Genomic DNA, 26294 nt, shown 5'->3' on the forward strand with positions numbered 1-26294 from the left:
ACCTCATAGGCTACATATAATACAAATGTCTACAAAATTACATAGATGTGATATCCTTGCATCTATTTTCTTCTGTCTTCTGGGCCAAAGCTACAATACAGCAAGCAGAAAGATTGACTAACCAGTGCATATTCTACATATTATTTACAACTAGTCAGTCCTACATAGCCTAAAAGTTTTCCATAGGTCGAGGAAGGCATGACATTCATGAATCAACAAAGAAGGTACATGGTACATTTGGATTCAAAGAACGAATTTCTGATGCTAATCCTCAAGGGGGATATTAAGTTTTTATTTATTCTTGACCACTGGCCCTAGCATAGGTTTTCACCATTTGCTTACTGTGGCATCTTACAGACAAACCAACAGCTTACACACAAATTTTAAAACTATCAGCAAACCACAAGGCTGACATTTTTTAAAATGTCAGAGAAACCCTGATGTTAACTGTGTGTAGAATTGTAATACAATATAGTTTATCCTTTGGAGCAAGTTATACCTTTTTTTCTCTTCATCAATTTGAGTTCGAAGTTTCTCTTCTACTGGATCAAGAGCATCTAGCATTTCAGAAGGATTGGAAACAGCTGGAGAAGGAATGACCAGATATAAGAGATGAACATCTTATTTCTGAAGAAGCAACTTATAATCAGCACATGAGCTGTTTTTAAGAGGTTGGTAACGAAATAGAAATTTATAGCAGTTTTTCTTTTCTGGATTTTTTTTTTTTTTTTTTTCTGAATTCTATATTCAGGCTTTAACTAATGTTAGAGAGATTTAATTACTATGGTGATTTGAAGTAAGTTGTTTTGAATTTCCTGGAATATTTGTTTTAGATATGAATAACAATGATTTTGCCAGCTCATCCCATAAAACACCACCATATGCTTTCAATGACAGTTTTGGCTACAAATAGAAGAAGATCCAATAGTAGCTGTGCTGGTACCTGTAAACAGTAACAGAAAGAAGATTAAAATATGAACACAGAGTGTAACTTCTATCAGCAATATGTTTGGACAGATTGTATGCATGCGGAAAAGGTTGTGAAAATACATCTGAGAATTTTTTTCAAGGTAGAGAAGAACTGTGAAAGTACTCCAAGAGAGTTTAGCCCAAGCTAACCCACAAAAGCAGCTCAGGATTTTCATGTCCTATAACAGAGTTAGCATGCAATAAATGAAATGCTTCTTCTGAGAATCAGTAGAACAGCCTTTCCATCATGGGTTGAATGAAGTAAGTTCATTTCAACAGAGAAAAGAAATGTATTGTTACCTATTAGTCTTACAACAGTTTCTATTTCTAGAATGTACGAGAACAGTTTAATATTCCCAACAGAATACATTTAACTTTTAGAACTGAAGAAAATGGAAAAGAAACAAAAGATTTGCTGTACAATACATGCAAGTTTACATCCAAATCACTATTTCTGCCAAGAAAATAAATTCTACATCAACCTGTCATTAGGCCTAAGGAGTGCAGCCTTTCTCTGAGGAATGGAATCTGTCTGGAACAAGAGGGCAGCAGTGACCCTTTTCAGGCTGTCAGTACGCCAGCTACATACATTAATCTTTTGTTGTAGCACCCTGTAGCTTAGTACAAATGAAACTGAAAAGCGTTTTATTTCTTTTAGAGCTCTTAGATCAAGCATTTTAATACAGACAGCCAAGATGGACAAAGCCCATGCACACTTCTCATTTCATACATCTAAAGGCTTCATTAGGTGTGCAGATTACAAAAGGACAGGGAGATGACATTTGTGGTGGAGAGAGTATCCTCTTTAAAGCGACCTACTTGGAGTGTTAAAATGAGTATGCAAATCAAGAGATAGAAACAACATTACTGAGGAGATGCTAGAGCAGTGGTGTTATATAATACAACAAAACTGAACACAGTCGATAAGGAGAAGGCTTCAATAATCGTGCCAGATCCTGCAAGGAAAGCAGCAAGTCTATCAATGATTTCAGGGGATCAGTAGTTTCTAATTTGTCAGATTTCCTCCTCGGGAGGAAGGCATAATGTGACAAAGTGCAGCACTACATAGGATAGGTTGCTTAAGGGTAGACAATTTCTGAAGAGCTCCTAAGGGCTGAACTTTGTTCTTCCCTTCATGAACACAGCATCCAGGCTTGAGAGAAATGTACTCTCATGGAAAAAAAAGGTTTAGGATGTTACTGCATCCCAGGTGAACCATGCTCATGAGAGCATCCTGAATGCACCCCAGTGCAAAGCCAGGGAGGCTGAGCTTAAGCTGTCCTCAGCAGCAGTGAAAGGGACTCTCCTGAGCATGCCTGTCCACAAGGAGCAGCAGCTCTAGTCCCTGAGAATGAAGGGAAATAGAATAGAGAACAGAAACAACTTAAACGTTAATGCTGTTTCTGAAGGGAGAACTTTCCTACATGAAAACATTATCAAGTTCTGCTAGTCATTACAAAGAGAAGCAGGATCATAATACTGTAGCTTTCCTTTCCTGATTTATTTGGATATCTAATACTTGGAAAAACATGTTTGTACTAGCTCTCAAGTGGCAGCCTCAGGCAGAATTTGCTCACGTACATAAAAACACAAAGAAAAATGTTTTGCTGCTGATTATACACTGTAGAATGGGTTGTTTTGTTAGAAATTACCTTCAGAAGTAATAATAAAGACTTTTATAAACACACAGAGTATCTCTATGACGCAAAGCCTCAGCACTCTCAATCCTGAAAGCAGCTATGCATATTCCCTCTAGGAATATGCTGGTGATGAAAACAAGAAACACAGCCGTGGGCAAGGTGAGCTGCACAAAGTTTTGTGTACATACGCAATGGAAAGAGATGCGTACACTGTATGCTGATGCAGACCCCACCAGAAGAAGAAAGCACTGGAGCCTATGGGCTCCTGCTGCTGACATGTTGTAGTCCTCTCCTCCCACCTGCAATTTCAGCTATAGCTCAAGCTAAGAAGCTAAGGCAGAGGTTATTGGCTCAGTCTGTGCTCTGTATCTGACATTTAACAGTGTCACTCTCCAGCAAGCAGGCTCAGATATTTAAAATAACATGAAAGACAACTCTGTGAATAGTCAGTACAATGTACGTTTGATTACAAATTTGAGATATCTAAGAAGAATTTATTTTTACCACCTATTTTACTTCCACACAAGACTTTCTTTTTCACTGTATGTATCTCCCTTCCCCTATAGAAAAAAATGCTTTAAAATGTAAAATCATTTTGCTTGGGTTTTGATCAGGTTAAGGGGTGTAGCAGATACGTGACATACATGTGTAAGAAAACATTGCCTATGTATGTGAGGAGCTTCAGCTGGCGTACACCTGCATAGATCTACACAGTAGTTTCAGTAGTGTACTCCCAAGAAGTATTAGTTTCTCTACATTAGTCTAACTGCCCATACAACAAGCAGGAAAATCATATGAATCCTACATTTGGTGTATTTTGCTAACAGAACTGACTCACACAACACAAGAAAGCAATTTAACAGACCTTGAGTAGTGAAATAGCTAGCAATAATCATATTTATCTTTAGATCAACTGCTTTTGCTTCATCTTCTGATATAACCTGTTTGGCAAAATAGGACACAGGGTACAGCTGACATCAGTAGCCTACTTAGGGATGAAAATGAGTGGACCTTGTTTGAGAGGACAATTCATTGCATATTTTTTTCATGAAGAAGATTGCAAGAGGCATTTGAAGTTCTATTGCTTTTAGTTTAATAAGAGGGCCAATTTTGGAGCAAAGGAAGTAGTAAATTTTCCAATACTTTCCATGTGACCAAATCACACAGTACCAAAAATATATTATAGCACTTGTTAACAATCTCACTGTTTCAAAGCATTGTGAAAAACATGGATAAAAACCACTATTTCCAGCATAAGATATCAAGTGTAATCACCACAGTTTACTGAAAGCAGGCAACAACTTGAAGTACTCTGACAGATTCTTGTCCGCAGTCACAAAATTTTGCAAGAAAACTCTCTGTGACCCTAAACTTTATACTCTCAGGGGCACTCATATATTTCCCAACTTGAGTATATCCTGGAAGTCAAACTCCTAGGGATTTATTGTACTTGTGCCTCAAATAACATTGTGCCCTGCCCTCCAGCTGTGCTTTTGCAGAGAAAGATTTTCATTTTTTTCACTGAATACTCTTGTGTTTATCTCCTTAAATTTATAGTCACTTGAAGTAACAAAATTTAGAATCGACTTCAGTATCCAGTTAGTATTTTTACTGCTTTATTTATCAGCTTTGCAGCTTTTTGGCAAACTCAGGCTTTAGTGCTTTCAAAGTGCATCATACTTTGTTATTTTGGCTTTTTAAAAAAGAGCTACCCTTCAGCTGCTATTCAGGATCATCTTGCAAGGAATTTTCATGCTCTTCTTTCTTATTCCTCCTCTAGGCCATGACAACCTCTTTGCCACCAGTTACTACACTGTGTACCTTATACAAAGCAAAGATGAGGATGCACAGCGAAACCCATCAGAACATACCCTCATGTCTGGAATAGTTTATGATGTTGGTTTTAGAGCACTTTACCCTTAATCCTAGTATAAGAAACCTTTAAAAATTTCAGCCAGGTGGCCCTAAGAATTAGGGAGTGTCCAAAGAAAGGCTGCAACAATGGTGAAGCGTGTGAAGGGCAAGGTGTGTGAGGAGCAGAGGTCCCTTGATTTGCTCAACCCAAAGCAGAGGAGCTGAGGAGAGGCCTCACGGCAGCATACATCTCCTCACAGGGAATGGAGGAGCAGTGCTGAGCTCTGCACTCTGTGACAGTGACAGGACCTGAGGAAATCACATGGAGCTGTGTCAGGGGAGGGTCACACTGGGGTTAGGAAAAGGTTCTTCACCAGGCATCAGTGGGCATGGAACAGGCTGCCCACGGCAGTGGGAATGAGCTGCTACAATTTGAGAAACATTTGGACAGTGCTCTCAGAGAAAGGTTTCGAATTTTGGGCGGTGTGTGGAGCCAGGGGTTGGACTCCGTGATCCTCCTGGGTCCCTTCCAACTCAGGATAATCTATAGTTCTATGATTCTAAGTATACATTGAAGTAAAGTGTCCAATTTTCAGTTTTTTATAAATGTGCATGCTTAGAGGGTTGAAGGCATCTGTATTTTAGTCACTGAGTTTAGCAAAAATGCCCATCAGTATGCTTCTTCTCTAGGTACTCCAGATGTATTGCTTACTGTCCTACTTGCTTAATATTCACTCAAAATAACTGACTTTCAATGCACACATGGAAAGTGAAGATATTTTTTTCCAGTCTCTATGAACTGTTTTGGCTAAATACAGATTCACATACCAATTCCCTTAACTCTCTTCTTTGCAACTAGTCATCCATATATGTGCTCCTTAAAATACACACAACACATGAAACAAGAAGCTGTTGCTTTCTCCTCAGCTGCACTCAAGCCATCAAAGTTTCTTACAAAACCATTGTGGCTAGAAGATCTCTATTGGTTTCCAAATATACAAGTGAACTTTACAGTGAATTAAAAAAGAAGTTTCAAGTTTAGTGTGTTTCATACATGGCAGCTGATGTAGTGGAAGAGTAATATACTGTGTCATATTCAGGAAACACCTACGAATTTGGATTCTTGCTTCCACTTACTAAATGCATTTTGCCTTTAGATTGCATAAGATTATTTATTGCATCACTTATCTTGTTCATAATATTAGACACATACCTACCTGATATTTCCCTACCTCCTAAGAAGTGGTATGATTTATCATTCATCAGTTTTGAGACCTTATTAACATTCATTTCTACAACATTCAAAAGCTTTCATGGAAAAGAAAAGAAAAAGTCTCTTTGCTATGTTACGTTTTTCTTGAAAGAAAATATTGGAAAATGCTTCTGAATGTGACTGCTTATCATGAAGCTGAGATATTAGGAATATACCACTGCTAACGTGAGCATACTCAACTTAAGTGGTTTGGGGGACTGGAATGTGTTTTCAGGACCTTCTGTCTATGCTGGCCACCTTCATACCCCACTCTAAGTGCCATACTTCTGCTAGTATGTGCCCAACAGCTGCAGGAGCCAAACAGTGAGGCTCTCTGTGTTAGGCTATTAACTCAAGAAGATACAAGAAGAAGTAAAGAGATATTTACATATTTCTCATCATTCACACAGATCTTTACTGTGTCCTGTGAAGAAAAGGATATTAAGCTCAATTAAAATGTCCTGGTAGTTGCCAGCTCTGAGAAGAGATAATCCCAATAACCTGAAATGATCACAATTCATCCACAAGATTCTCAACTGGAAAAGTATATTCAGCCTTTGCACATTCATGGGAAATCAACAGCAACTACTTGTTCCAAATCATTACTTTCATTTGATCTTATCCTTTGAAAAGTTTTGGGCAAAGAATTTCTTCTCATCATTACAGCAAAATGAATAATGCTGATGCAAATATCTTTGCATCAGATTTGCAGCTTGTTCTGAAACATCAAATTCCACATTAAATCTTCTATTATTCTTTAACTCATAGGAAGTTTTTACATTTTTTAAAGGTAGGTTTTACCTTTATCTTGAAAAAAATCAAGGGAAATACAGATGTGAAAAGAGCTTCATTTATTGTCTGTAATTCATTAGATTAAATAACGTTTGTTTGTTATACAGGCAAAGAACTCTCATAGCTCAAATTTTATCAATAGAGAACTAGCCTGCTGACCAACATACCCACATGTATGTACATATTTTTGCAAATTTTTGGAATCAGAAGGAAGAAGTTTGTGCCTAAAACTGAAAGTTACTCTTAGATGTTCTACCATCTTTTTAGACGCAAATGAGAGAAGCTGCTGAATTGTACTGGAGCCAAAGCAGGTTGCCTAAGTGCAGTAGACTGTGTGCATAAAATTTCCTTTTCCTTTATCTTATTGCTTCAAATTATATGTTAGAATTACCAGATCACTCTTTCTGGGAGGTACTTTGGGAGGCTACCTACTCAAGGTAAGGTGAAAACTAAATCAAATTGGTACTCTATCATGCCTTGAAAAACTCTGTGCATGGAAATCTTGCAAATCTTTCTGAGGACTTCTCTTAATTCATAACTGTAATCACATTGTATTCTTTCTAATACTTTGATTTTAGTACCAAAATAGCGAGCTAAGAGCTTTATCTACAGACTCTGTTTTCATACTATTCACCTGGGGATGTCTCTCAATACAGGGCCTGCTCTGAAAGTAATTCCTCCTATTTCACTGTGTTGGCCTGCAACATCAGAGGTGGATGTTGGTGGTATGCAACTGAGGCTGAAACTTCCTGCCAATATTCCATTACATTTTATTGTCATGCAACAGATGGCAGTAGAGGGGCAGTCTGACACAGTTCCTTCTGACATGGAAGTTTGAAACAAAGGGGTGGAATTGAACTCCTCCATGAGAAAAAAGTGTACCCATTGACATTCATCAATGCTTGCTGAACATTTATGGAGTCCAAACAGTGGATGTGAGCACAATGAGGTGGTAGGTAGTGCATTTCAGCAGCAGTGCAGTGAGACGCCTCCACTGGCACAGATGTGTATGAGCACAGCATGCAGGCTCTAGTTCATCTCTGGTGTGAGAATGCGTAATTAACGGTGGTGAGAAATAGTGTTTGGTAGCTGAGAATTTGCTCTATCAAATTGTTTTATTGTGCTTTGTATATGCATGAAAATAAGTTTTCATGAAAATAAGTAGGAGGAATAACTTTCAGAACAACGTAGGTAATAATGCTATTCACACTGAACTTGTTAGGGTTGTTGAAGAAACATTTGTTGCAAGAAAGTTTACAAAGACTGCAAGCTGTCCTAACAACCGGGAATTGCTAAAGCCTGTGTCAATACAACTGAGAACCAAATTTTTGTGCTACAAGTTCAGATTCCTAATAGAAATATAACTTGAACCAAATATGTGTTTTACGCTTTTTAGAGATCTGATAAGCTGAAGATGAGTGGATCATAAGGGAATCTTAATAGGAACACATAAATAATCTCAGGCAGTGCAGAATAACATTCTTGAAAGATTTCCTTTGGAGATGTAAGGCTCTCTTTCTTGAGAATATGGTGAAAGAGGAAACTCACAGCTGCCTCTAGAGTTCAGCACTGAATCTAGTAAAACCTGCTAGAAAGGGTGCCAGAAATACACAGAAACAAACAAAGCTACAGAATACCTTTTAAAAACCTGAAGAGAAATCCAGAGCAAGAGAGGTCAGGTTAAGCTTGAGGCCAGGTTTAAGAAGCGTCTTCTTACTATAATAATGTCCTAGAGTTTTAAAATTCATTCATGCACTATACAGGGAAAAACCCAAAACGCACCTGACAACAGTCCTCAGGTACCACAGCAAGGGAAGTTTTGCCCCTTGTCTCACTGCTGCTTCAAAATCCTGTTTCTTTTTCCTGACTGCAGTAATCTTTACAGAAGAATTTGGTACATACAGAAATACAAAAGCTCTGCAAGAGTTCAAAGTTTTAGCCTTGGAGAGCACTAATTCTAAGCCTAAAAAAGCATGTGAAACTAAGAGAGTAGGTCTGTTACAGTGTGTAACTTCACAGTTATCTGAGGCCAAAGTCTATGCTGTTCTATGCTGTTTTCCTGTGGAACAAATCTGGAATAACTGCAAAGATTTAAGTACACTGCAATGAGAAGAAGCTACAAAGGTCTTCTAATCTTCTTAAAATACTCCATGTAATGACTTAATGTTCAAAATTCTTTGCTCATCAGTATTATAAATATTTGCTTGAAAAATGATTTGGTGAACCTTCCTAAAAGCATTTAATATGTTAAAACAATTACAAAAAGCAACTTCAAGAATGTATTTGTCACTGTCAGGGTAAATATTTTTAAAAAGGCAAAAATAATTTGCCTTTTTAAAATTTCTGCAATAATTTCTGATTTTTCAGCCTGTTTCGCTACAAATATATGTTCATACAAGCAATAGTTAAAATTCATCATTTTTAAGAAACATCATTTTACCATTTTTCTGTCAGAGTTCATAAGATAAACCTTAATGCAAAGCATTACTGATTACTTTCTTTTGGTATAGAAAGAGAAGCACAAAACCCATCACTAAAAAGAATGGCCTTGGTACCACTAGAGGTCATAGTAGGAATAAAATCCATGCCCTGCATGCATGGGAGCAGCGAACCTTTACCGAAGTGCTGCTGTTGCTTGAGATTTCAAGCAGAAATTAATGAAAAACACAACACATTGACATATTTTGCATATAAAAAATCGTGAATTTGTATGAGAAATGCATCCTTAATTCTGAGGCCATTGCAAACTGACTGTGTTGTTTTTTTCCCTCCTAAAAATAGCATATTTTATGGACAGAAAATGCATGAATCCATTTGCACGGCTTTAGGAAGCATCCCTGGATACCTACTGGTAGTGGGGACATGTTTCTTTTTTCTCTCTTATCACAAAGCAAAACCCTTAACATTCTGCAGCTCAGACAAACTGATTATATCTCCAAATATCTTTTTTTAGCCTATATACGTTACCATTTTTGAGTGCCAGGAATGATGGCTTTAAAGCAGGCCATCTATTATTCTCCATGGCTTGTGTCAGACTTGTGTGGGAAAACACAGACCGCCACTTTGCTCAGCTCCTGTCATTTTGTGATTAAAACCACTAACATCTCCTCATTTCATTACATTAGTACAGATCAAGATTCTGCTTCACATGAAGAAAGTTTAATGGCTTTTCAGTTACAAGATGTAAAGCAGTGAAAGAAATTGAGCTCATATTATTTAAATAAGGGTTTACTGAAATAAGAGATTAAGTCTGACACAAGCCAGCAGTTTGGAAGTTCTCTGTGCTTTCCATTCACAGAAATCACAGAAGATGAATTCCTGACAGTTACTAATTATTAGCCTCGTTAATGTTTTCCGTGGTCTTCAGGCTGCTGTGCTTTTATTGCAGAGAGACATTTTGTACAACTCCTAAGTATCCCTTATATACTTAAGAGACAAACCATGGTCACACCAACTTTCTAGTGGCATGGACTAGAGCTCATTTGGGAGAAGTAGGAGCAGCAGTTCCTAGTACCTAGACCTAATAGAGGCCTCCATTTGAGGTGCAGCTGACTTATTCTGATAATCACAGAATCACAGAATGTCAGGGATTGGAAGGGACCTTGAAAGATCACCTACTCCAACCTATAATAATAATAATGCTGTTCTTTCAGTTCCAACAGAAGAAAGGCAAGGAAGCAAAATGAAGCACAATGCAGAGATGCACATAACACACAGGAACAACAGCATAAACTAATGCTAATATCCTAAGAACAGGTATGTAGCTTTGAAATTGTAGGAAAAGATTATATAGAAAAGGCTATTGAGGGACCATAGATCAAGAGAAAGCTCCCTACATTTGCTTGAAAAAAATGTGAGTTGCGAATCTGAATGTAAAAACAACAGATCCCCAAATTCGTGCTCTCAGGCATTTGCAACTCTATAACAAATCAAATACATTTGATTTGGCATACATTTCTCTGAATTGAAACATACCTGTTATTTTTGACACACCCAGTCACCTTATTTTTCATGAGGAATAGCAGATTTGTTTATTTGTTTGTTTGTTTCAAAGGCAGTTTTGTCTGAAAAGAACTTGGGAATATATTTTTGAAAATCTGAAGAAATACAAAATCTTACTTACAGAAGCGAAGTTATAAACTTGATAAGACTTTTTGCTAACTAAAATGTTGACAAAACTGGGCCTTTATGTGGAAATTCTTACAGAAGATGCATATTCCTTTTGCAGATCCATGTTTGCCATCTTTACTCATGTCAGATTTAATTTTTTCCGGACAGCTGTACACGAAACGATGACATTGCACAGAAAAAAAAGGCATGCGGTGCTAGAGATGCTGCATCAGTTCACCTTCATTTAGCAAGTGTTCCAGATTCCTGAACTTTCTGTGTATAAAGTTTGCAGGATCAGTGTGAAGCTGACAGAACAGCTGTGTGACTTGAAAATTTGCTTCTGTTGATATGGGCATATCAATCGGGTGCATGTTATGAAAGTTCCTAACTTGTGCTGACCCAATAGAGGCCTCTACTTGATGTGCAGTTGAAAAGACAAAAACTGTGTTTGGCTCTACCAGGGTGACTGCATTCCCAGTACAATATGCCATAGATTTTCCTGAGTCACCAGATGACTCCAGTTTAGGATTCATTTTTTCCCCACTGTTGGTGAATAACATTACATTAGCCTGTCTATTTGAAATCACATTTAATTGAAGCAAAACCAGAAGAGTGTTTTACTGAAGTGCTAGTTCAAAGCATCTTAAGCTAATGACTTTCTAAAAAATATGCATTTACCTTGTAAAACATTGCAAACCCAGGAGATGTTTTTCTTTCTGACATTTTCTGCCACCTTTTCTACCCAGAAGCATGCTGGTGACCCAGTGTTTTTGCTCAGTCAGTACTTGTGTTCTGTACAAATTATTTCAAATACTGCCCAAAAATACAGTTAATCATGCAAAAAGAAGTGAAAAGATAGGGGGAAGAATCATACAAGCCCTAAAAGAGGGAAAATTCAAAAATAAATGATACTGTGGAGAGAAAAAGTTGAAGGAAAGTAGAAATTGAGAGGAATGGAAAAATGAAATAAAAAGAAGGCACGAAGATTTAGGAAAAGTGAAAGAGGAGATGAATGAGAAGGTAGAAAAGGAAATAAAGAGCAGAAGAAAGACTGGGAAAGGAGTGAGAAAAAAAGATCATAATTTTCAACTCAGTCATACCATGTCCTGTCCTTTCAGACTGATTGTTACTCTGAAAGATCTTACTGAATAAAATATCTGCATGATAAGTCATTCTAATCATTAACGAAGATTAAAGTGATGCTGAGAGTGAATCCTTATAATCTTACCTAAATTATTCAATGCTTATACATCCTTGCCTCCAACTCCCTATCCATTTTCATCCTTTGTTAACAGCATATGGTGCTTTATAAGAGAGAGCTAAGAAGGATGGGCTAACTAGTGGAGTTGTCCTTCAGTAAATGAGAAATTCACATCTCAAACACAGCCACAGAAGAAACAGATCTATACTCTTCAAAATCCAAGTAGAATAGCTTGCAACAGAGTTTTAACCATAATATGATCTAAGTTAAGAAAAAAAAGGCAGCTGGAAGATGTTTACTTGGCTCCTAATTGAAACAATGGTGTGTTTTATTTCATTTTGGAATTTCAACGGAGTCTCAATTATCCTTTTTACCAGGCTGCTTTTATTTAAAAATATCTTGATCACTTTCTAGTCATCAAGAAAGTCTCTGGGAGACTTGACACTTGTTACTCCTTGGAGAAACATTCGTTCAAAAAGCGGACAGTATTTCCCCATCTCATATCATAAATACTGTCACAATTTCCAGAATATTTAAAATCATGGCTAATTAAGGAGAAACAAAAGTATGGAAAACACCTAGTGCAGTCCAGACTTTGTGATGGTAAGTAGAGAGCAATGCTCAAAACAAATGCAAAAAGCACATAGATTCCTGCACCGTTGTGGAATATGCTAGGAGATAATATAAGAGAATATTTCCAATGTGAATAGCTAGTAAGGTCATCACTCTGTCATTTCCTAAGGACATTAAAAAATTATGCCTACTATTCTATGAAAACCAGCTTTGAATGAAAATAGCATTTGCAACACAAATGTCTATGTATTAAGAAATTACTATACAATACGTATAAGACCTTGAGGATAGGATGCCATCCAGAGAGACATAGAAAAGCTTCAACAGTGAACCCAGGATCTAGGTGAGGTGGGCTTAACTTGTTATTGCCCCCAGCAATACACATTTTTCTGCAGTTTACTGTCCCAAAAGTGGAATTCTCATATAGTCACTACTAGGCTATTTTCAGTACAAAACCCATGGAGTCCACCTAAGGCATCTTAAGCCAAATTTGGATAACTTTACACGTATGTGAACAACTTGCATAGACATTTTTAGCTTCACAGCTGTGTCAACAGAAGCTGAAAGGAATAGCTTTTCAACTTCTATAACTAGATGTGAAAGAAATGACCAGTATATGCTTTCAGTACCGACTGGAATGAAGAAAGTTTAAAAGGATGTTAGGTTGACAGTGGCAACATGCCTAACTAGAAGCTCAGCTTCAGCACAAATCAATATCTACCAGTGGGAAACAAAGAGTCATTAGAAAGCACAAAAAATGTAAATGCAAATATCCTGTCTGTGGCGGGGGGTTGGAAATTGATGACACTTGATGTTCCTTCTACCCCAAGCCATTCTATCACTCTATGATCTCAGACCTCTCTTTTTCTGTGTTGGTCAACCTAAAGAGATTGTTTTCACAAGTAAGGCAAAACAAAAACAAAAACCAGAAAGTAATAACAAATCCAATATGAAACAAATAAACTTTTGCATAATTTTCCTCACCATACATAAAATCAGATGCTTTTTGAACCAAATCTCTGGCAAAACTCAAAAAGTCTGCATCCTTTATGTCACGGAATATAGAAATATAATGACATGAACTGTTGAAAAAGTACAATCTGCTCAACAATCAGATTAAGCCTGGGGAGATAACTTGTTGCTTCTGAGTGCTTTTGTCTTACCTTGAGCAGCTCTTTGAATATGTCGCCGTGTTACCTCTCCTTTCAGATGGTCTGCAAAGGAAACAAAATACAGATAGTTAGTTTTAAAATGTAAAAATATAATGAAGTCATCACTTATTTCCCATCATCAGAAATTTCACATGCAGTTGGCTAGTTTAAGGATCTTGTGATCCCCAGGACAACTAATTTGCTGAGCTCTCTTTGCTGTTGCAAGTAAGCAGGTATTCAAGATTAGGGCAAAAATTTGACTCCACATATCCTAAAATTTAGCTTTGTACAATAAGAAAGACTGAAAATGAAGCTATTTACTGTCAAGTACATTCACAGGATAATGAGCTCCTGCTGCTAGATACAAAAGAAGTCCAAGTGAGGCTAGAAAACATACAGAATTCCAAGTATTTTTTCAAACAGACTTGTAGACGCTAAGAGTGGAAATGAGATATTAGATCATCCAGTCCACCTCGTTGCCAGTGAAAAATTGGTTCTCAACAGTCTTTTTTTTCTTCATGTTTGTCCAACTCAGTTTTAAATATCCCATGTGCTAGAGCTTCTGCAAGTTCCACTGCTCAACAGAACTCACTGTGCAGATGTCACAAGCGTTCAATTGAAACTTGACTGAATTTCATTATTTCATTATTTCCAGTTAGGATCCCATGCCCCCTACATTTCATTTTTACCCTCCTATAATTAATTTCCTCCTTGATCCATGACAGTGGTCCAGTTCACCAGTTATTTCAAACCATAATTAGATTACCACACGGGAAGCCGTTATTCATTGATAGTAATGGAACTAATAGAGGAAAAACATAACCCTAAATGTGCAATTTCAGCAGTATTTGTGTTCTGTGTGTGAATGGATTATATCTCTCAAATTTTTGAGACTTGTTCATTGTCTCTACTAATCTGTACATCTGGATGCTAGGGATAGAAAAAGAAAGGCCTTGCAGGATTCATGTTTTTTCTTTAGATTGATTATTATTTATATCATATTAGTATGTATTCTGAAGTAAAAATATTTTCAGAACAAATTAAGTTATTAAAAGCTGTCAAATGTTTAAATGGAAAATGAAAAAAGAACATTTAAATTCACAGGTCACAAGGATCAAACTGCTGTATAAATACTAAAGAATTATGGCTAATTAACGTCAGAGAAATAAGAGAATATTTCTTTGATGTTTAGAAGCACTGTGGAATAGGTACTGTATTCAGAATATAACAATGTAGCAATTAAGTCATGTTGTTTTGGATGTCTTATGAAAAAATACAACACACAAAATACAAAAACAAAACCATTAAAATCCTACCTACTCTTTGGCTATAAAAATGATATTGTAGATTTCCATTTTGCTGCACATTATGTTATACTGTTTTCAATTATTTCTACTGATACCAGAGAATTATTCCCCATTTAAAGCTATCACAAACAAACAAAATATTAGAAATAAATTTTAAAACCCATAAAACTGGATTACATTTTTACAGATCAAGCCAATTTGAAAGATCCAAACTTAGGGAATTTGTGCTTTGAAAGATTTATAGAGCAACTAGGTTGAAGTCAATACTCAGTGAAAGGACATTAACCATACCTTTTTTTCCCCCCAGATTGCTTTTTTTGTTCCTGGAAATTAATATCCACAGCAATGTTACTGTATATTGAACCATGAGACATTTATGAACCAATCTGTAGCAATCTTGTGATTTATCTCAATGGATTGATCTTAGCTTAGGTTGCTCAAAAAATCATGTATTCACCTATCACACATGTATCTTTATGTATCAGCTTAATACATCCCTTTCTCATGCATTGTGAGCTGCAAAACACATTGTCACTGACATTTAGAAAAAAAAAAATAGGAGTCATAAGATAGGAGTTATTAGAAAAGGAGTTATAAGTAAGTAAAACATGCTATTTATTAAAAGTGAGCTGAGAATGACTTACATGTGAAGTTCTCTATCATGTCAATACGTGACTTTAATGCCATCAATACAAATACGTGAAAATAGAATATAAGAGTTGTTTTTAAAATGAAGCAGCCAAGAAGCTTCACTTTTCATCACCTCTAATTTGCCAGTACAGCTGAGACAGACAGCACAGAGGATGCAGGAACCCTAATTTTATTGCCAGCAGCACGTAATGCCCCAAACGCTCTCCCTCCTTTTCTTCTAGCCTTCACTTCTGCTCCATCCATGACAGGGACCATAACACTAAAAGACATCTTGTCCTTAAATCTGATGACCTCATGAACAAACAAGACCACTTACAGTCAGAGAGGACCCAAAGAGAAGTTCTTTGGCTAGGAAAATAAAAATCTAATCTTACCATTCTTATAGCAAGATAGTTTACTTTTTGTTCAATAGGAATAGAAAGGTGACATTTATCTGATTCAAATAAACCCAACTTCTTACTCAGGGCAGCATAAACTGAACTCATTTCACAGAAAAGTTCCTGAGGAGAAGCAATTATTCTATTTTGGGAAAAGTAGCCTAAACTGAAATCCTATTCAGAAGATGAGAAGGTATCACGAGGCACCTGACTATAATTCCATACCGCTACTTAGGCAGGTACAATTTAATCTTTCAGTTGATTTTAATCTAATTTGAAATTTTACCGTTTATTTAGATTTCCTTTTTTTTTTTGGGGCGGGGGAGATTTGGAGGGAGGAGGGAAGCCCTCTAGTTTTCACATAGAAACTCTTACTTATGTTAACAAAAAGTTAACATTTCTGTCTGTGTTTTCGATTAGAGTAATCTCGCTCTGTTTTCACTACAAATATCTGTGGGGAAGAGTGAATGTTCCTGACCTGCTCTGCTTTTCTTTCTGTGAGAACATCATCATCCCAATGCAACGTTTGAAGTTCGTAAGTGACACAATTAGGGGATTATTCAAATCCTTCTGCCTGCACAGATCTTCCCATGTAAACAAATGGAAGATTTCAGTCTTTAGTACTGCCAGTTCTAAAACCTTCATATATACAAATATTTACCCAAATAAATATGAAGAATAACACTGTTATTCAAAAACAAAACAAAACATTCTTGTGATTCCAACAGAGTAAATTTGTGGACAACTAGTGCTTAAATATCTTCTGCAAAAATTGGATTTATACTTGGCAAATAGCTCTCAATATATGGCTAATTATGTTTTCTGAAGTTTCACCAAACAAGAAGCTAAAAGGATGTCTGAAGTTAATATTAAATATTTATATATTTTTTTCCAGTGGAGTCATTCTTCATTTGAAGATAACAATCCCAATAAAATCTTCAATGCTGCAACTTTGCATGTTTTGGCAAAAATGTAGTTTTTGTGAATTTAAGAACTTACTCAGCATGCAGCCAGCTGTCATTTAGGCTGTGATAAATCTGTTGGTTTTGGACCGTGTTTCTGGACACATGTACCATCCCGAGGTATGGAAAAGAGATGAACTGGCAACATAGAACTTCAGCTTTGTGACAAGAGACAAAAGCAAAGAGGTAAAATGGAAACAAAGTGGAATAGAGAAGTCTAATTAGGAATGAAATAAAGCAGAGAGAAGTATCCAATTATACTAATCAGTAACAGAATCAATAGCTTGAATAGAGTAGCTCTCCTGTAACTTTTTGTCTCTGTGTTACCCTAGACTATTTCCAGGATCTAAAACTATCTTCCAGTTAATTTCAGACAGCGAATGCTTTGACAATACTCTATATATTTCAAACCAATACAAAAATGAATGTGTTGCAATTAAAAAAAATGTTGATTTAAAAGTGTACATTTTTCTGGCTTCACTTGAGTCCACATTACAGGTTTTAAAACTTCTCATATGTTTAATCAGATGTTCCATATAATATATGTTCCATATAATACTATCCTAAGGCTTCAAAGGCTGCCAACTTAAAGAATACCAGACAAGCAAAGAGTACACATATAATTCACACTTCCTCTTTAAGAATATTTGCAGTTAATATTGTGGATTGACCCTTATCTTTACGCAGAGTATTTTTTGACTTTGTATTTGACAGGCTTGAGCCTTTGTCAACAATCTCTCATCTACTGTTATTTCTTAATATTTTGCTATTTTTTTTTAACTGCATTTTCCAATCTACGTTTAGCTGAAGTCATTCCATCTTCTAGATCCTGAAATCTTCACAGCTTAGAGTGCATCTCTTTCTTTTTCCATCTTTGAATCTGTTTTGTTTTAACTTAAAATAACTAACAGAACCTCCTCTTAATTCTTCAGGAAACGTCCCATTCCTGGAACTCACCTTCCAGGGCATACTGAGTCTTTAATTATGCTATATGGTCTAAACATTAGATCTCTGTTTAGAGTCTCCAAAAATCACAACTGTTTAATACAACTGAGGTTATGTTTTCAAGGCATAGTGCAGAACAGAGCTACAGCTGACTTGCTAGCTGAAATGCTTACACAACTTTCACCCATGACAAAACCATGCTGACTGGGGAATGTTTTGAGATTTTCTGCATGTTGCTCTAGTGTAGTTAGACTGATAAAGAGAGCATTTCTCCTTCTCTATCTAGTGGCTATCCTGGTGCGATGGTATGCTCCCTCCTATCCAACTTCCTCCTTTGGCCTGGCTGTTAATCTTAAGGTCTTGCTCAGGACTGATAAGATGATTCTGCTAAATACTGGAACTATGAGTCAATCATCTCATCCAATAAATAGCAAACAGCCTGAGAGCCCCGTGAGCTCTAATCCTAATAGACAGCATATAACTTACCCAATTCCTTCCACATATTGTGAAGTTTGAGTGACTATAGTTTCAGGGTGGATTATGTGAAATATTTACCAGAGATGACCTATTGAAATGTCTACCTCTTTAAAGGTGGACATACTCCAGAGTGGAGTATGGTGGATAATCTCTTTCAGGATGGTTCCCTAAGTAACATTACCTGAGATCTCTGCTGTTAGCAATCACTAGGGACTAACAGGTATACTGAAAATAAGAAAAAAAACAACATAATAGAGTGCAGAGTAGGGTGGAGGTCCCATGGCCAAACCTCATGATCATCCTGCAGGATTGGGGACTTGATGATACTACTGGAACCAATAAACAGTCTAGTTTTCCTGAGCCATATGTTGAACGTGGCCAGATTTATAGTGCCAAATTGGGGACCGTTCAGAATATAAGCTCAGCCCCAGCCCCTCTGATGTCTGAGGACAAGCTGGAATGCAATGGGGTTTAATTTTCTGCCAAACTTATCTGCTCTTTTCACATGACACCTGGATATCTTGCACAGACCCAGAAATCTCTAAGTGGTTTGGACATCATCAGGATAAAATAAGCCAAATGATATAAACAAGTGCTGCACTGTCTTGGCTTGTGGAAGTAAGCAGCCCCACTGTTTGTAATGCAGTGCCCCTACACATGTAGTTGGACCCAGCTGTTAGCCAGCTATGAAAACTTACTACGCCTCTGAATTGACTGCATTTGATTTACAGAGTTGTGTGCATCCATGTGAGGAAGAGGAGTCTTGCTGAATAAGCACATATAGAAGTTCATATTTAGCATTAGTAAGGTAGGTTTTAGAGGCACAGTACTCATAAATTCCATAACATAACTTCCTTAAGTTTTGTAAGGAATGACTTTCAACTGAGCTTGAGGCTGGAGTTTCAACAGTTTACAAAGGATTTTTAAAGTATCTTATTTCTAATCAGACACTGAAGTAGGAGACATTGAACTAAAACGGAAATACATGAAAGGAGTATTTCTTGAACATGGAAACCTCAAATGGAGATAGTTATGGGAAATCTTATCAGATGTGTTAGATACTTCTAACAATTGGGTGCTGAAATTTTATGACAACAAAACCTATGATAATAATTATATGTTGTAACAGTAACAGAACAAAAAAAAAAATTCTGTTGTACCTCAGCAACCCACCACACTAAGAGCAGGCAAACTGCTCAGCCTTTCTTTGACCCAAAGAATCATTTAGGGAAAATTGACTCTTCTTTATAACCTCTGTCCTGATGTGTTGAAAAAAATGGGTCAAAAAGTTCTATAAGAACAACCTGGGGAGAAAAAACGATCTGTAATCTGACTCAACACTGTTTCTGATGTAAGTGATGTATTTTGGGATACAGGGCTGGCCAAATCCCCATGTAAAATGACAAGTCCTAGCTTTCAGAAAGTTCTCCAAGGCATCATAAAAGGAGAACCATGATTGCAACACTCAGAGTCTCCGGATTATAGCCAAGATATTTTTCAAGGTACAAAACACAGACCTCATCAACAATAAAAGTATATTAACGATAATACATGAGTAATATATTGTAAGTATTACCTGCTGTAGTGGATTTCTGCCTTTTGTTGACTGAAGAAACATCTCCAACAATCTAAGATTTAACTGGCTCCCCTTTCTCCTTCCCTATCTCCCTTCCAGTCCTCTCCACATTTGCTGTCACAGGTTTCTGCCTGCACAGAAGAGCAGGTAGAAGCAAGCAGCTGCCTGTGTTGTGGGAATTCCAGCACAGTCTGGCATCTCAGCACAAGAATACATTTAATGACAATTTTCAACATTTTCAAGTTAATTGCAACGTATGAAATGCCAGCAAGGTAGCTGATGATATCTTGTAGAACTCGTCAGAGAAACTTGGAAAAACAACAGGTTGAGAGTTGGATGCTCAACTCTGACTTTCAGGTCAAATCTGCGGTCAAATACAGCCATAGTCCACACTCAGCATATGAGCAAATACTTTTGGAAATGTACACTTTTCCTAATATACTCTAATTCTTTCAAATTTACATATCATGGACTCAAATGTATACATTTGACCATGATGTAGAATATGGGAAATTCTTTTCTTTGCAATACTCAGCAGAGAAAGTAACAGTTTACGTCAACACTTCAAATTCCTTCAAACATGATTAAATCTATAAACAGAAATCTTATGAAACAGCCTTCTCTGTCACACACTGTAGGATAACTCTGCACTTGGTTGTTTCTTAAGCCACTCAGTGGTCCTCTAAATTCTGTTCTCATTTCTATGTATTCAGTTCTATCTTGTGTATCAACTCCCTGCTCTCTCCATTTCTTTTGTTAGTTTTGGCTAGATTATATCACATTTATTTTTCTTAACTAAGATGAGTGCTTACCACTTTCTCATCGATGATCACCTCTGTAACTGCTCATTATTTGGTCTGCATTTCCATAACACTCTTTATCAGACAGGCTTTTTTTTTTTTCAGCAGTTTTTTTTTTTTTTTTTTTTTTTTTTTTTAACCTTTTTTACCTTTTTTTTGGTACACACAAAGAAATAGTTTGGTAATGTTAAACAGCAAAACTGTTCAGAAACTGTGTTCATTTTTCTTTCTGATCATAACATTTTTGACCTTTCTCTTCCTTTTACTGCAGACTGCCTTTGGCTCTTTAGGTCTGAATTGCTGAGCCCAAGTCCCATTTATCTAAATTTCGGGACTGATATAATGTACCTCAGTGCCCATTTACCCAAAGGCAGAGAATTCTTCTTTATAGGAAGCAATATGGGAAGTGGCTAGTGCACATAAATTCGTAACAGTTTGCATACACAATACTGGAATATCTGGGCTAACCAACAACAAACACTAAATGCTCTGGAATGCAGTTCAACATTTTGAAACTGGAGTTCAGAACTTGGATGCTTTCTGAATTTAGAAACAAATACTCAGATCTTTATACTATCATCCCAAAGTGGGCTGTCACTACCCATCTTTTATTTTTATTTTTTAAAGTCAAACTCAGTGCTGCCAAACATTTTAAACTAAGCGTGGATGTTTATCAAGAAATACTCTCCAGGACACTTCAGTAGAAGGACAAATAATTTCTGGATTCTCAGTGGGTAGAAGATAGGTTGCTGAATGATCAGCTCAGCCAATGAAAGTAATACTCCTGCATGCACTAGCAAAGGCAGTTTGCATTGCAGGAACTGAGGTAGACTAACACTGTTCTAATTTTCTGGATAGCTCTCCTGAATCTAGTTGCCTAAATTTCCTTTAAGCTATACCTTGGATGCCTAAGACTGTTTTTAGATCTTGTTCAAAGTTTATAAATATTCTGCGAATATATCTTCCTTCCATGTACTGGAAAGGAGTCAGAAATGATGCATATGTGGAAACTGTTGCTCTGTTGCATAATTTATTCATTAATTCAATATTAAGCTGGCCCAAGGAAGCATCACTGAAAAGCAATGATATATGGACAAGAAAGTATAATCTTAGATATGCTGCCATGTTTTGAAGAAATCAGATTTTTGAAGCGATGGGGACAAGATCTGAGTGAGAATGGGTGTATGACTACTGTTTTTCTTGCTTGTAACTTGTGATAATTATACCAAGCTCATTAGCAGCAACCTTTGTTTGTTTTAGATGCATATTAACATCCCAGTCAAACCTTAAATAGCTTTCTGTAAAGATGTACTATATTTACATCATATTTTAGATGAGCCCAGGCCTTCTTTTGAATTGCTCAGCAATTGAAATTGCAGCCTGACTGCATATAACTTGCACAATGAGATCCAGCAGCTCTGAAAATAAGTCTTTTCTCAAGCCTTAACAAAAGTGCATGAGAACATCATAAAATACAACCCTGCACTATTGATTACACTTCTGCAACATTCACAGTCAGCTGTGATTACATCACTCTACAGTTCTACACAATTAAAAAGTATGTTGATTGGGGAAAAAATAGCTATTCTATTTCAGTACATATATGTATGTGCAAATATACTGTAAGGCTGCATCAATGCTGACCCGGTGTGAAAATGAATTACAAGATCCTATGAAACAACATTTATGCCTCTTCACAAGCACTAAAAGCAAAATTCTTCAAAAGTGCATCCCTGAATAAACTAATGGGCTTACTATTTCCAGACTTTGAGATCTTGACTCTTCACTCCTACAGTCTCAGAACACCCAGTACTAAATAAAGACGTGATCAAAGACAACTCTGTGCAAAAATATTATAGAAATATTCTTAAAACAATAATATAGTTATGAATATTAAGACTTCTCTTAAAGAGCAAATTCAACTGACTTCATCAGAACATATCAGCCTAACAAAGCAGAAAAACAGCATAATTCCAGCAATATTAAGATTTTTCAGTCTGTAGACAGACTACAAGAAAAAAATCTGTTTCTGAGAGGTACTTTTCCAGTTTATAGTCACGGCAGTTCATAACTTGATTAAATCCGATGAGCCTGGTCCATTTGGTTTTAGTTATTCTAGAGAAAACTCTAAGTAAAAAGTGTTTATTTAGGTTCTTCCTGAGCATAACTTTTTCCCCTGAAAATACTTCTGTTTCTAAAGAACAGAACATCATTTGTAATAATTAGAAAACGAAAATGTTTCCTACATATGTAGATTCCAGCACAGATCCAAAGAAAACATTAATGTCATAGGCCTGGAGTCACTTACACTAATAAGGTTCCTCTGTTTAAAGAATAGCACATCAGGGGAGCATAATAGAGCTGTTCAAATGAATTCATTCATTTGGGTATTTTCTAAATGAGTCATTTGACAAATCATGTTTTCTTGTTCTAAGCACACATTCAGCCTATGCACTGTCACCCAGGAGCATTGCCTATTGTCTGAAAGTAAAAACAAACATATGTAAGCTATGCTGAAACAATGGACAATATTTAGAATTGGCGTAAACATATGCATTGCCCCCTGAAACCAAAAGACTTGTATCTTCCAAAATAGGTTTATTTTTCAAATTTCCTGAGTGCTGCTGCAGAGACATTTTTACATTACTGAAGATGCTATCCTCTAACCTTTTCTTTCTGGGAAAAGCAGGAAAGCAGTAAGGCTGCCAGAAAGCTTCTAGGACTTCTTGACTCTCTTTTTAGTCTCAGATTTGACATAGCAAGGAAGACAAATTCTGTCCTAATGAACGACAAACAAACACACAGCAATGGGAATTTTCAAACCCGGCCATGCTATGATTCTGAAACACTGCTCCTTCTATCGCTTCTGACATTCACACAACCCACTGGAGCAGTAGCAGCACAGACAGTTCTGCTCCAGTTGCCATCAACCTATGAGTAGTACTGAAGTGAGACAAGATTTTGACCAATGTTTACATTGCCTACAGTAATTATAACAAAGATGGATTGTCTTTCCAGTTTACAGAAAGGTACAGTAATACTTCACAGGCTACTATCATAGAATTTGTATTCTTGTCTGATTTTCCTCCTTGCTCACGCATTTTACTACAAGTTTTCTAGTGACTGTTATTCAGCTAAAGGTATTGCTTCATTATTCATTTCTTACTCATATGTATTAAGAATTCCACCAAACAAACAACCTTACTAGTCTAACACAATGTGAGTCCTCCTCCTATGCTAATTTGCAGTGACTTCTCTTGAGATTCTAATTCAAACTGTCACAAAAATTTTAAAAAATCAGTTATTACTCTGACTCACTATGAACACTGTAAATAAACAAAAATATGTATTAATGTGAACCTGTGAACCTTTCAGTGAGTTGATATTGAGAAAGGAAAACATATTCCTGCCATTCATCATTTTATATTATATACCAAGCTGCTCCTAGAACAAGAAAATAGGTTCTGGAGACTCTAATCACAGCAATGACCTAACATTTTGTAGCCATCTGCCAGGCCTGTGTGAAATGCTTGACACCTCTGCCTGTAAAGCACCTCGAGAAAGATTATTAAATGCATGGCACTCTGAATGATCACATTTATATACTATGCTCTACAGGTCACCAGCTAAATTCAGCCGTAAGAATCATGCCTGAAGAGAGTTAGATGTCAGTAGAAAAAGAACCTTAGTGGAACTGAGGGGAAAGTGATATTTCATTATGGAGAGAAGGAAATAAATTGAATTGGAAGGAGCTGTAACCAAATGGAAAAATAAGTAGCATCCTGTAAAGCTAAGTAAATCACATTTCTAACAAAGAACAAACTGCAGATGATGGCAAGGTGGTTAAGAAATAAAATCTGCAGAAACTCAGCTGTCTTTGTGTTTTTAATTCCACATTTCCAAAAACCAAAATATAACATTTAAAAAATAGATTCTGAAATGCAGTCATAATGGCATGATGATCGGATATTTATCCAAAACAAACACACATAGGAAATATGTTTTTTCAGCATTATGTTGCAAAACAATTGGGCCAAGAAATTAAGGAGAAAGAATCTGAAGACTCTGTCAACTATACAGAATGGCTTCAGCTTTAGCGGCTACTGCTATTTTTGGTGGACACATAAACACGCCTGGTTTATTACAAAACTACTTTGAAACTGACCTGGAGATCAGAAACAGGCTGGGGCTTCTTAGGCACTGGGCCACCTTGAATAACATCCCAGTTGGGAAATTACAGCTGGGGGACTGTTTGTCCCTATGGCTTGTTTTCTCTTTTTTTTTTTTTTTTTTTTTTTTTTTTCCCCTTCACAGATGGCCACAGATTTTTCTGAGTTAATGTGCTTCCTTGTGTTAGTCAGAACTGACATCCTCCAGCAGTTAATAGCAAAGCTTCACTTGAGATTCAGTATATATCCCGGTGCTGGATAACTCCGCTGATGCATATTTCTAAATCTACTACTTCTCATAGTAAACAACTGTCTCAGCTTGTTCTAGATCATTAACTGGGCTATTTGTCCAGAATTTCTAAGGTTCTCAACAGTCCAGCTCAACACAGCTTGGTGTTATTTAACCATTTGTTTAAATTATTCAGCATGACAGATGCTTGTGATAAACAAGATGGGTGTCAAAGACATCAGTTAAAAACATACCAGAGAATGGGTAGATTCTTTCCACTAAGATTGGATTAAGTGCAAGAGGACAAATTGTCTTCATGAGAAACAAAATGAAAAGATAAACAAAGGAAACAAACAAACAAAAAAATAGAAACAGAAAAATGGCTACCTACGTACGGCTGGTTTTATTTTTGGCGGGAGGAGGGGGGGAGTTGAGAGGTACTCACTACATTCATGTGCTTTCATATCTTACCTCAGCCAACTTATTCAGCACTTGTACAATATTTTTTCTTCTCAGTCTCAGAATAACTGAAAATCCCTTAGAACCTTCGGCATGAGAAACAAAAAAGGAGGACAAACTGTGACATGACTTAAAGAACAATTAACTGGCATATCTTTTTCCTTCAGATATTTGTAGTTCACAAACAATAGCAATAGTACCGTACAGTAGTAGTGATCCACACTCTACCTCTTAAATATAGGGCAGACCCTAAGTGACTGGCTGAGTGCACATTGATGCATTGTTCTCAAGGCCAGCAAAATGCTGATCAGCCTTAATGGTGAAATTGTAAGTGAAGTTCAATATACGGTAATATATTTCATAATATAAGGATGATATATTTTATTTTAGTTTTTATATTGCAACTATATCTAATTCAGACTGTCCTATATCAACTGGGGGAAAAAAAACAAAAAACACACCCATAACCAAAACAACCACAAAGCAAAATACAGAAGTCTTTTCTGAATTGTCTTTTCAACCCCTTTCTCTAGTACAACACAAGCTCACGATCTCAGCTACAGTTTTTCTTCAGTAAGGAGCTCAAGATTTCAAGTTACACAGACTTTTAAGGTCTCTGCTAAGAATACCAATTCATACCAAGCTACCTAAAGAATGAATAGAATGGAATGATACTATTGTGTTATCTGTTCATTCAATCTTCATACTGAATTCATTCACTTATATGCTGTTTGCATCTCATTTGAACCAGATTTGCTTGTGGAATGTACACTTTTTATGTTTTCTTTATTTTTTCTTGG

At 36.6% G+C, this 26294-nt stretch overlaps 1 protein-coding gene across 1 annotated transcript in view; it reads right to left on the minus strand.

Moving 5' to 3' along the window:
- Positions 1–26294, minus strand: part of KIF6 (kinesin family member 6) — a 139630-nt gene that overhangs the window by 15949 nt on the left and 97387 nt on the right. The window contains exons 16-17 of the mRNA XM_042885015.1: positions 13555–13605; positions 500–584 (exon numbers count right to left, since the gene is read on the minus strand). Of these exons, the coding sequence (XP_042740949.1) occupies positions 500–584; positions 13555–13605 (136 nt within the window). The remainder of the gene's footprint in view (positions 1–499; positions 585–13554; positions 13606–26294) is intronic.

The sequence above is a fragment of the Lagopus leucura genome, unplaced genomic scaffold (genome assembly GCF_019238085.1).
Source record: "Lagopus leucura isolate 7727_CA_CO unplaced genomic scaffold, USGS_WTPT01 Super-Scaffold_73, whole genome shotgun sequence".
Lineage (NCBI taxonomy): Eukaryota > Metazoa > Chordata > Aves > Galliformes > Phasianidae > Lagopus > Lagopus leucura.